Source organism: Pteropus alecto, unplaced genomic scaffold (genome assembly GCF_000325575.1).
Source record: "Pteropus alecto unplaced genomic scaffold, ASM32557v1 scaffold24, whole genome shotgun sequence".
In the NCBI taxonomy this organism is placed as follows: Eukaryota; Metazoa; Chordata; class Mammalia; order Chiroptera; family Pteropodidae; genus Pteropus; species Pteropus alecto.
The window spans coordinates 4,709,780-4,721,956 of record NW_006439192.1 but is presented as its reverse complement, the minus strand read 5'-3'; the positions used below and the strand labels follow the sequence as shown (position 1 = coordinate 4,721,956).

Genomic DNA, 12,177 nt, shown 5'->3' with positions numbered 1-12,177 from the left:
GGACCAAAAGTCAAGGCTATGTGATTCTATCACCTTTTTTCATGAGGAGATCTCTCTACCATCAGTCTTGGAAGATTCTGAATGTTACAGTCACTAAGGGAAGTGGTCATTTTCTTACAATAGCATAAGGTTTAGCCGGTATCAAAACATCTAACCTTTTAAAGTTGTGTTTTTCTTTCTATATATTTGTACCCTGCCCTGTTTCAAAAAAGATTTAAATGAGAACATAAACGAGAACACCATGAGAAAGATGAGGCAGAGGACAAACAAGAGCAGGATCAGGAAAGCGTGCAGAGACTGAGACCAGCACGCTGCGAAGTTCCAAAGGCACATTGGGCTTTGGTGTGTTGGGTTTTTAAAAACTTGCTGAAGCTGTCAAACCAGTGTTGTGTTTTCATTCCCCAGAATCCTATCATTGTTGGGGACAAAGCCCAGTGGAACAATCAAATCCAGATTCACAAGCTAGAAGGAGACCTCTACCTAATCCAATGCCCTAACCCACATGGAAAGCTCCACAGCTCACCAGCTGGTCCCCATGTATGCTTTCTGGGACCTGAGCTCACCAGATAAGCCTGCAATTTAGAAATACGTTTACAGAGATATTTTCCAAGCGTTTGGTCTATTTTGCTGTGGAGTCCCAGACTCTTCAGAGCAAAATAGAGCTTTCTAAGGAAGGGGGGGGTGGGGGCAGTGGGGAGCATTGGTTCTAGGAGCAGCAGAAGTAGACAAAGGCATTGCAGTTCCCCAGGCTGGGTGGAGAGTGAATCACCCTGGCTGACGTTGGCGTGTGTGAGAATGGCTCCAAATTTCTTTACCCCTCCCAAACAAGCTACTCATGGCTACCACCCAGGATTTCACCTGAGCCACATTCCAAAAACGTTTGAGATACCAACACACGTGGGAAACACACACAAGAACAGATCCCAGCTGTCCCTCCTCTCTGGGGCCAGCTGAGTAGCTCTTTAGAGGGCAAAGAGGCAGAAGACTCTTATCTCCCACACCCTACTCCGCTTTGGCCGATGGAAGGGAGAGAGTTACCAGGGTAGAGGTGCCCCACTTCTCAAGTTAAAGTTCAGGTTTCATCCTCTGGGCTCCCAAGTTTGCTAAACAGCACCACCTGCTGTCTCAAAAGTCAGGAAACCAGAGAAAGCCCACGTATGTGTCAGCCTTACAGATTCACATTTAGGATGGAACTTTCCCTCCCTTTGTGACTGAGACTCACAAAAGGCAAAAGGAGGACGGGATATCCTGCAGATAGGCTTTATGCCCTCTACTCCATGGTCCCTGCCTACTCCACTCCAGTCCCTCCTCTATTAAACTCACCAATTTCTCCGAGCTTTATGCTAATTTTACCACCAGCACTACATCAATGATCCCTCCAACACCAGCTTACCATTGATAAAACGGGTCCTAAACCCAAATTCTGCCATGGAGCTTCTGCACTTCCTGGTAGGAAGGGGCCTGGTCTGCTCAGGGTCTGGTAGGATAAAAGTTCTCATACAGGGCATGTTGCTCAATAACTTTTTTTTTAATTATAGTAAAACACAAATAACATAGAATTGACATTTTTAAGTGTGCAGTTTAGTAGTGTTAAGTAATTCACATTCTTGTGCAAACAATCTCCAGAACTCTTTTCATCTGAAACCCAATCACATTTTCAATGCCATTCTCCACCCCACTTCTAGCCATTTCCCCTCTCATATCTCAAGTTCTCGATTGCCTTTTTTTTTTTTCATTGACACTGTGAATCTCATGGAGCTCACAAAATACGCTCCACTAGCTTAGCCATTTCTCAATTTCCCACAGGCTGTCTTTAAACACTGATTTGTTTGCTTTTTGTCCTCCCCTCCCCCCCCCACACACACTCCTTAAAGCAGTTATTATTTCCTGGTTTTGGCACCTCCTGACAAAGGGAAGGCAGGAAAATGAAAAGAGTTGAGGTTTGTTTGTTTTTTTGCTGCTGCAGCTCTGCAAGGAACTGACCAGCAATAGACTGAAGAATTGTCATCTGGGCTGCCTGGATCCCAAGGATACTTAGCGGGTGCTGGATGGGCTTCCTTGAGTCCTGGAGCCCCTGAAAGTGCATGTAAATTTCATGTGCATGTGAAAATATGTATTTTTCTAGGGAAACATTCTCTACCTTTCCTCAGATTCTCAAAGGCATCCTTGACCCAGAAAACACTAAGAGCCACCTGCAGCCACCCTTGAAGATTAACATCTGGGGCTTTCATTTGTCTAGATCTTTCCTTGAATAATCAAGGGCTGTGAACCACATGATGCCCAACAGTATCTCTGCCTTGTATGTGACCACAGTTGTGGACTGAGCGAGTGAGGACAACAGAGTGGGAAGGATGTCACAAAAGGAAAATTGGAGCAAAGAGCTAGGAAGAAAGATTCAAGTGGAATCGCGAGGGAAGGGTTATAATGTGCAGACATTCTTGGGAAGTCAGAGACATGAGGAGGCTGCACAGAGGCCTTTCACACCCCACCATGGCCTTGGGTGGTTCTTTGAGCTCTTTCCTGGGGACTTGAGTGACCACAGAACCTTCTAGAAGACTTCTGATAATAATTCTTATTGAGCACTTATGTTCTTTACAGACATAGTGTTATTCATCCTCAGCACAACTCATAAAAGTGGGTATTTTAAACCCTATTTTACAGAAGGAAAAACAGAGCCTTAGAGATAATAGGTAATTTTCCCAAAGTCAAATAAATGCAGAGCATGGATTTAAACTCAGGTCTGCCTCACTCCAAAGCTCAGGCTCCTAACCACTAAGCTATCCTTATTTTATACATTGTAATAAAATGGAGAAAGGCTAATCTTCCTTAAGGACAGAATACACCCTCCCTCCTCCTAACCCTGTCCAAGGAAATTCATTTTCACTGGGGAAATACTAAATAAGCTGTTCAGGTGTGTGTAGGAGAGGCAACATCCCAGGGGCATGCTCCAGTAACATGAGGTACTCTCTAAACTGCCTTCTAAAGGCTGGACTATGCTGAGTAAAAGATATAAGCTTGGGGTCTGAACTGAACCACTCAGTTGTAAACAGGCAAGAGGAAGGAAAGGAAAGCAATGCAGCTGGTAGCCCATGCAGGACTTCAGCGGAAGAACAGCGAGATCTAACAGGGATTTTACTAAGTTGGCAATATGGGATAAATTCACCTCTCCATGTCCCATGACAGCTTAAGCTTTGTGGTGTGAGATTAGTTTTAGAGGAATAAGGTGATGTGTTGAGTTTGCTTCAAAGAGACAATGGGCAAGAGCTAAAGGGAGCCCACCTCTACTCAGTCTCCCACATTTATTGAGCGGCTGGCTGAGTACAAAATTCTGTGGGAGGGCCCAGGAATACAGTCCTGCAGAGGTAGCTGACTTAAGTCTCTAAGGGAAGATCCAGTGAATGGAAACTACACTTTCTGGCCAACCTCATGCCTTGACAGGCTGGAGCTGCTGCAAGCAGCACAGATTCCTGAACAACTGGATAGGCTGCCTTATTCCTAGAGGCATTTTCTGGCTCTACTGTCCTATGGAGCAAGGAGTCAATTATTTAATAAAACTGCTATCACAAAAATTTGAGAACGTGTTATGTGCCAGTCAAGGTAAATATATCCCTTGCCCAATTGTACCTTAAATGGTCAAAGTAAGAGCATAAAATAGAATAAATACAAAGTATGACAAGAGATATAAAGGAAACCAGAAAGAGAGGAAATAAATATGTGTGGAGAAGGGGACACTTTACTTTGTAGGAGGGATAGATAAAAAGCTTTTTTGAAGGAAAGATATTTAAGCTGAGAGCTGAGACCCACACGTTGAGAAAGAGCTGACCTTGCGAAAAGCAGAGAAAGTGCTCCTGGCAGAAGAGACAGCACGTGCAAAGGTCCGGAGACAGGAACCAGAAGACGACCGGTGTGGCTGGGATGTGGTGGGCAAACCAGAGAATGGCGCTTAAATTTTAAATCATAAAGTAAGGTGAGGGTCCCTGTTGCATGTCCATGGGAGAAGAGCAGGACTTAAAGACACGAGATTTGGCTGCCCAGGAAGACCCTAGAGCCAGGATAAAAGCGAAGGCGCGCTGGGGGCGCTCCAGAGCAGTTCCAAGTTCATTCTCCACCTGCACCCCTACCTCAATTCCACCCGAGGTCAGCTGGGGGCTCCTCCGCGGTTCTGCCTGCAGTACTTGTCCCAGAGACAGGAGCCCCAGCCCTAGCCCAGGGCCACAGGCTGATGCCTAGGTAGAGAATGCTTTTCTCCAACCCCTGGGTTCCCACCTACGAGGCAGGCTGGTCGTTGGCCCCCAATCTCCCACGGGTAGCGCCCCCAGTTCCTGTCCAGGAGGCCACAAGCTTGGCCCGCCACAGAACACCATCTTTGACTTGTCTCTCAGATGGGGCTGGGGCGTCCTCCCCACCCAGGATACCTCCCTCCCAAACACCAGATTTGGGGCCAAGCCTGGGGCCATCTTTGCCTGCGGAGAGCAGAGAACCGGATGTCGTGGCAGAAGCGTCCGGAGCCTGGGATTGTGGTTCGCCCTCAGCCACTTGCCAACCTGGTGGGGCCTACCTACCCGCCCCGCACCCCCACCCCGTCCCTTTCTTTTACTACTAGATCTTGTGGGACCCAAGGTCAACTGAAAAGGGGAGAAGGCAGCGGAAGAAACGCGGGGTAAAGCTTGGTGCGCGCACTCACAAACTGCTCGGGCACCTGCACCCGCGGGTAAACACGCGGACGCCAAGACCCTGGGATCCTCTGGGACCCTCTGGAGTCCCAGCGTGTCCCCGCGGGCAGAACCTTGGAGTTCCCAGGCAGCTTCTGAGCAGATTCTCTTGACCACCGAGATCCTCGATGGCAGGTCGCGGCGGGTCGCCGGGCATTGTTAACTGCATTCTGGACCCCTCCTCCCCAGCATACACACACCAGATTCTTGAAGAAGTCTGGGCTAGCCGGGTCCACGTCGGCCAGCTGGGTCCACGTCGGCCACTTGTCAACAGTGACAGGGAGGAATCTGACTGTCAATCCACTCCCAAAAAGGCGAATCCGCAGTGTCTGTGTAGAAGCCGCCTGGAGGCCCCGCAGCGACACCTGGCCTTTCTGCGGCCACGCGGGCCAACCACTACCCTCGAGCAACTGGTGGCTCCGCATGTCCTTTTGGGGTTTTACCTGCCATAAGAAAGGGTATCGACCATTCCGACCCTGCTACCTGTCCCTTCATCTCCTCGTGAGTACCAGCCCCACTGTGGGCAAGTTTTCCTCTCCCGCAAGGGGACGAAGTTCTGCAGCTCTTCATTCTCTGCAAGGCTCAGTCGGCACCGTTAGCTCCGGCGCACACGTACCCTGGAGGCTCCTCTGTGGCCAAGTGTCCTCTCTCTGGGTTTGCTCTGGGCACTAATTACCTCCTCAGGATTAGGTTCAAGAGGCCTTGTGGGGCGAGAATGAAGGGGTCTTGGGAGCAGCCTGGATGGAGGAAGGCAGCACCATAGCAGGAGTCAGGGCACCAAGCACGTGGACTCCTCACCCCTTACCTTGGGTACGATCTTGGTTGGGCAGGTTAGTGATGCTCGCCAAGACTGCAAAATGAGGATGATAATAATAATAACCTAACTCTTTGAATTGTTATGAGGATTAAAGGAGATGATGGACATAAAGCACTTAGAACAGTACAGCTCCAGGTAAGCACTCAACAACCATTAGCTGTAATAGTAATAATGGTCATTCTTATAGTCTAGAAAAGTCAGCTGTATTTATTGACAATTTACTCAACCTAAGTCCCCATGCCTCCAGTGCCCTAGGCTAGGCTGCTAAGGCGGGAGGCACTCAATATGTTTTATCTTACTGGAAAGACTTGTAAATAATGACCAATCCAGTAGCAATGAGCACCTTAAGAGCCCAGATTGTGGTGTATAAATACTTTCACCTGCTAAAAGTGATTAGAGCTCTTTTGAGAAACGATCGGTTCCAGGTCTGGGGCAGAAAATGTTCAAAATTTTCCTAGACCTTTTTGTTGTGCCAAAAAGTCAAGAAGCTATCAAAGAGTACTGGGGCTACACTAAAAGATCTCAGAAATTAATTTTAATTGGCTCCTACAAGTCAAAGATGGGACGTTTTAAACATCAATAAGGATAATGCATGCAGGAGAATAAAATATCGACTAGTTTAAAATCATGAATTCATAAAGATCTTTTTTTAACTGGTAAATTAAGAGAACAAGTCAAGCAGTAATTCTGCCTTTCCTATATAAAATGTACCTCACATTAAGCAAATCACAGTGAGGAGAAATTTCTATTTATAAAAGTATTTCAGCTAATAAGTGAATAAATGATGTTAGAATTAGAATGTCATCAGTTTACCACATTAATGAATTAATGGAGCTCAGCAATGATCATCAATGATTACTAACATCACAGTAAAAAACTAGCATCCCATGCTTCCCAATGAAACACAACACCATCTATGACGTGGCCTTACCAAGACAAAGGGAAACGAACCCGAATCTGATCAAGCCTCTCATTTAAATTCTTGTTTTCAAAATAAACAGGGACACAGGAATATATTAAATGATACCATGAGGATAAAATTAGCAAAATTCAGTCTATGGGAAACCTTACAGGACAAAAAACCCAGTTCTGTAGTTTTTAAAGAATTATAAGAAAAAATATGAAGGAAACTATAGATTAAAAGAGACACAAAAGACAAAATAATTGTTCTAGTTAACTAAACTTGTGTAATAAATCACTCCAAAACTTTGTGTCTTAATATTTGCTCATGAATCTGTAATTTGGGAAGGCTTCTGCAGGACAATTCATCTTTGCTCCATTCAGTTAGCTGGGATGACGTGAAAGTTGGGGGCTGGAATCATCACGTCTATATAATCTATTGTGACTTTTTATTACATTCAGATTCAAAATGTTACTTAACTGTTTCATGTGATGAAAGCCATCTCCCAACTAGGGTTCTGGAGAAAAAGGACTGGATTGTACCTATGTGTTTACATTCCCTTTATTGTCCAGACGCTATGGTTTGAATGTTTCTATTCCCCCAAATTCACATGTTCAAACCAAATCACCAGTGTGATGGTATCTGGACATGGTTAGATCATGAGGGTAAGGTAGAGCCCTCATGAATGGGATTAGTACTCTCATAAAAGAAGCCACAAAGAGATCCCTCACCCCTTCTGCCATGTGAGGTTTATGAACCAGATGGTAGGCCTTCACCAGACACCGAATCTGTTGGTGCCTTGGTCTTGGACCTCCCGGCCTTCAGAAATATGAGAAATAAATTTCTATTGTTTATAAGCCACCCAGTCTATAGTATTTTGTTATAGCAGCCTGAACGAACTAAGACACCAGATCAGGGCCTTAACATAGTATGTGTTCAATAAGTATGAGATGGTATGTGACGGTAGGCATTCTCTATTTCTCTTCTTTTTCCCCTTCTTTGCTGAGGCCAGACCAATGCTTTATAAATAGATGGAGAGAGGGAGGAGAGAGAGAGCGTGCTTTGCAGAGAAATGAATATTACCAGTGAATAATCAGCACAGGATTTTTGCAAAAACTAAAGTTTTTATTCTAACTGGGAGTCACTGACATTCTGAAAACGTCTCTCTGAGCCTTTTGTGAAGAGGACAGCCTCGTGGATGCTCTCAGTGATGTAATCTATGTTGCAAGCATTGATACAGGTGAAGTTAATCCGACCATTCTTCGGGATGTAGATATGCTTCTTCTTGACCAGATATTCCACCTGTTTGGCTGGTGATAATCACAAGGTCTCAGATCCTGGGGTAGCTACCTCTAAGTCTCCTCTAAGTAGCCCAGCATTTCTGGGGGTCCAGAGGGTCTTTAAAGCAGCTCCACTTTCCTCAGGAAAAAAAAAAATCTCAATCTGCTGTGAAGCTAGGGATCACCTACTCCGTGAGGCTTAACGCTCAAATACAAGCCCAAGTTCAGAAAGGGGAGAGCTACTCCCTCCTAGACACTTACTGTTAAGTCCAAGATAGCTATGGGTCCCATTCTGGTCAGTAATGTGATCCCAGGAGCCGGGGGTTCCCAGGAGCCGGAGCTTCTCCTTAACCTTTTCCTTGATCAGCATGATGTTCTCTACAACCCCTTTCAGACTCTGCTTCCTGCCAAAGGAAGGACAGCAAGAAATTAGAATGTGAGTTCTCTCCCCACTCCCAACCTCCTCATTTCTAGTCCACTCTTTTTTCCTTTCAAAACTCCCCAACCAGAGCACCTGAGGGTGCACCAGTGGAGCCAGGGATCTGGGATGGTTGTGAATGGAAGGGGGGTTTCAGCCGGTATTAATTTAAGTGAGCCAAGCAGGCTCTTAGGCAGATTTTGCCAGAGTAGCAAGCCCTTGATGTTTCTTAATTTCTTCCTGCAATCTGGAAGAGTTCAAATAATTCATCAGCCTGTGTCCAAAAAGAATGTCTTATTACCCATGCCCCTAAGGCAGGGCAACCCTTGGTACGGCCACTGCCATTGGAACGCAGTGCATCCTCAGTAAATGTTGATGAATGAATGGAGTAAAGAGGCAACATGGGCGGGAAGAGATGCGCCCAGCCGAATGCTGTGAATAAGCAAGTATGTAGGTACCTAAGGCTCTGCCCATCCATTTCTGTTCCCATGCTTTACCCTTACCATGCTTTGTGCAGAGCAGGGTTACAGAGGATGGAGGTGATAATGCGAGCACCTGTGGTAGGAGGGGTTAGCCACAGGGCCTGAGCGAAGTTCATCAGCTGGGAGAGGGCGCACAGCAGGAGCTGGTTGTTGAGTGCCACCACAACTAGGATCCCCACTCCTTCATCTGTAGCATTGGGACAGACAGCCTCATTCTCAGTGTCCTCCACCATTACCAGGGCCTTCTCCTATAATTCTGCCTTCAGCCTTGCAGAAGAGAGGGATGACCTACAGGGTCCTCATCCCGGCCCAGCCAAGCTGATATCCAGGCCCCAGGAAGTTGCTATAGGCTCTTCTTTCATAAAAAGTAGCCATAAATAAGAATCTTAAAGGTGGAAGGGACTTGAAATTTCACTAAATCCTACCTCCTCATCTTATCAATGAAGAAACAGAGGCCTAAGGGGGCAAAGCCATTTAATTGGAGCCAGTTTTAGTAGCTGAGCTGAGACAATACCAGTCTCTTTTAATCTATAGTTTCCTTCATATTTTTTCTTATAATACTTTAAAAACTACAGATGTCTAGCTCTTCCCTTGTGCCTCCACACTGCTTTCGCTGGAGGTCTCAGCCCTCTGCATTGGGTGGATGTCAAACACATCATTTTGCCATGGACATGGCACTACTTTAGCACCAGAACCCCTCCTTTCTCATTCTGTCCATACCATACCATAAATGCCAAAATTCCTGGACAGAGACTGGCTGCAGAAGAATTCAAAGCCTCCAGACACAAAGTAGTGTAAGAATTTAGTATCCTCTTCCAGGTCACCTGTGGATAAACCTTGATAGGGAATATCAAAAAATGGGAATATCTGCTTGCTCTGTAGGAGAAAAGAAAATTAAAAAAAAGTTTGAGACTGATGAAGGCAATGGTAGATGGTGAGAGGAAGGAAAGCCAGGAGAGACATCAGCCTCACCTTCATGGTGCCCATCAACTTTGCCCACTGATATCGTGTCAGCTTGCAGTTGCCAATGTTCCCGATCACAAAGATACAGCCATGCGGGGCCTGCTGCAGGTAGAGACGTTCTTGTCAGGCACTCCCCCTACCTAATGGTAATGGTACCATGGCATTTGGAAGAGAAGTAACCCTCTGTGTTGATTCCTACTAAAGGCAAACCCAAGCCTTTCTAGGGCCTTGGATGACTAGAGGGGTGGAGGGGAGGAAAGGAAACTAAAAGTATAAATCGGGGCTGGGGAGAAGTTTCCGAGCAGGGCCCCTCTACCTCCAACACATCGAGGAGCATGTTGGGATTCATGCACAGCTGCTTGGAGTCCCAGAAGGAGTATTCGTAAACTGTAAAGCCCATGTCCTGGAAGACGAGTCCATGCAGTTCTGTGGGAACACAGACCCCCACCAGCTGGTACATGAGAAATGGGGAGGTGGAGGCAGACATACCAGCGAAGGAGCCTGAAGGTCACTGGCTGAAGGTGGGACAGTAACAGGAAAAGCCCAAACATACTGTGGCTTGCCCATTTTTCTCATGACAGAGAGTGAGAAGGACAACAGTGAAGATTGTAAATGGGGTGGGAATCAGGAACAGAGCACAGGGATCTTCTGTCATCCCCACCTTGTGTAACACTCACCTTTTTGAGAAGAAATGATGTAAACTGTTTGAGAATTACAACGCCAAGTTTTAAGGAACTGGGCCCCGAGTTGGAAGGCACCGCTGTCACCAACAGTGTGCACACCCCCTACCTGACAGCAAAATGATAAACAGAAATAACACTTTAAAAGAGTAATGGTGATACTAGTACCACCTGAGGTTCAGATCATTCCTTTCTTGAAAGAGCTTGCACAGCAACAGTGTGGGCTGGTGCCGAGGGCACTGGCTTTGGGTTCTGATGCTGGCTTTGCCGTTCAATGACTAAAGTTTTGGACTCTCTGAGCCTCAGGTGTCAATGCCAAGGGGCCCTCCAAATTCCTTTTTAGGTTTAAGATTATGCAATCCCAGATCTTCACTCCCTGTGTCTGAGTGAGTAAGAGAGGGGCCCTTCTTCTCACCCTGTTCTCCACAATGACTTGGCTGTACTTTCCAAAGAGGAGTTCCAAGGAGGCCTGGATGAAGGATTTCATGCCCATTGCCGGCATGTACTCATAGTTCAGAGAGGGATCCTGTGCAATCTGCAGTCGAAGTTTGTGAACCACAGAAGAAACCCAGGGTCGGCCTTCACTGGTCATGCAGACTGTGAGGGGAACCGCAGAGGGAGCTCTGGAGGCCTGGGCTTAGGGCCTCCACATCAGGGCTCTGCAAACAGCCCACAAACAATTCATCCATCCTGGTTTTCTGGGGGCCTGGGAAAAGACAACTTTCCTTTTTTACACCCCTTCATACACACAACGTGCTGTTAGTGAATATGTCTTTTTAAAGAAGACAACTGAAACCTATGCCACTTTAAAGGGCAAAAACGATATACACTGTGGGAATTATAGATACCTGAGACTAAACAAAGGTAACACTGACTTCCACAGTGGCGAAGACTGGCTGCATATCAAGGGAGTCAATGTGGGGAATCATTCCTCATGAGAAACAGAAGTAGGGGGAAGAGGCTGAATATAGTACAGCGCCCATGCAGGCCCCACAGACAGCTGGGAAAGAGAATTTAGCTTATATCTAATCTCTAGAAACCCCCAGAGAAGGGCAGAGGGCACAGAATGACTCAGGATGTTTTCTGCTTTTCTCCACTGGGAAATTCTGTTAACAAGAACAGACCGCTCCCAATTCCTCTGCGGCAGTGGAATACTGTCCTCCTAGAGGCAATTATGATATATTAAGTCTTATGCTCCATAACTACTAGGCATCTACCTCTGTAGGCCAGGAACATCTTGTTAGGGTAATCATCTTGTTTGTAGGTTTTTAATAAGCCGCCTTCTAGCTTCTGGACTAGGGGCACATCCATGAACACTGAAAGGGTAGTCATTACTGAGATGAAAGTAAAGCCAGGACTCGGACTCCACTCCTGTGCTATATCTCATGCTTCTGCGAAAGCCTTCCTCCAAGCCTGGGCCACAAAGGCCTGTCTCTTCCCAGGACCCTGGCAGCTGCAATGCAAAAGCCCCAGACAACTGGTCACCAGGGCAACAGAACCCAACTCCCAGTGTCCGTGGTGATCCTCAAGGGCTATGGGAATATTCCATGGCATTTGAGGAAAATCCCCTGAGGAGTGGGCTGGGGGAGGGAGTGGGGAGGACCTGAAATTCCCAGGCACTTCTTCCTAACTCATTGCCTTCTCTTTTCTGGCCTCAAGTCACTCAATCCAAAATAGCAAATCAGCCCCTTAGAAGATAGAGCAAGGCAGGTGGCCAATGAGCCAGGTAAGGCTTCTCCTGCAGAAGTTGAAACCTCAGATCCAGTAGTACCTCGACCCTGCAAGGTGAAGGATACGTTTAAAAAGCTTCTACTTTCATTTTGCTAAGAGCTCTACACTTTAAAATGAATAAAAAGAAAACACAGTTTTCCTCCATAGTTATTTTAACAAAGAGTCCTAAGTTTAGAAAGAATATGATTTGTAA

At 46.4% G+C, this 12,177-nt stretch overlaps 1 protein-coding gene across 1 annotated transcript in view; it reads right to left on the bottom strand.

Moving 5' to 3' along the window:
* The window catches only part of GOT1L1 (glutamic-oxaloacetic transaminase 1 like 1), an 11,744-nt gene extending 159 nt beyond the window's left edge, over nucleotides 1-11,585 (bottom strand). Inside the window, exons 1-10 of the mRNA XM_006916466.2 lie at nucleotides 11,471-11,585; nucleotides 10,669-10,850; nucleotides 10,251-10,362; nucleotides 9,890-9,999; nucleotides 9,583-9,675; nucleotides 9,336-9,486; nucleotides 8,632-8,797; nucleotides 7,972-8,114; nucleotides 7,580-7,740; nucleotides 4,913-5,155 (exon numbers count right to left, since the gene is read on the bottom strand). Of these exons, the coding sequence (XP_006916528.2) occupies nucleotides 4,913-5,155; nucleotides 7,580-7,740; nucleotides 7,972-8,114; nucleotides 8,632-8,797; nucleotides 9,336-9,486; nucleotides 9,583-9,675; nucleotides 9,890-9,999; nucleotides 10,251-10,362; nucleotides 10,669-10,850; nucleotides 11,471-11,585 (1,476 nt within the window). The remainder of the gene's footprint in view (nucleotides 1-4,912; nucleotides 5,156-7,579; nucleotides 7,741-7,971; nucleotides 8,115-8,631; nucleotides 8,798-9,335; nucleotides 9,487-9,582; nucleotides 9,676-9,889; nucleotides 10,000-10,250; nucleotides 10,363-10,668; nucleotides 10,851-11,470) is intronic.
* Nucleotides 11,586-12,177: the final 592 nt, after the last annotated feature.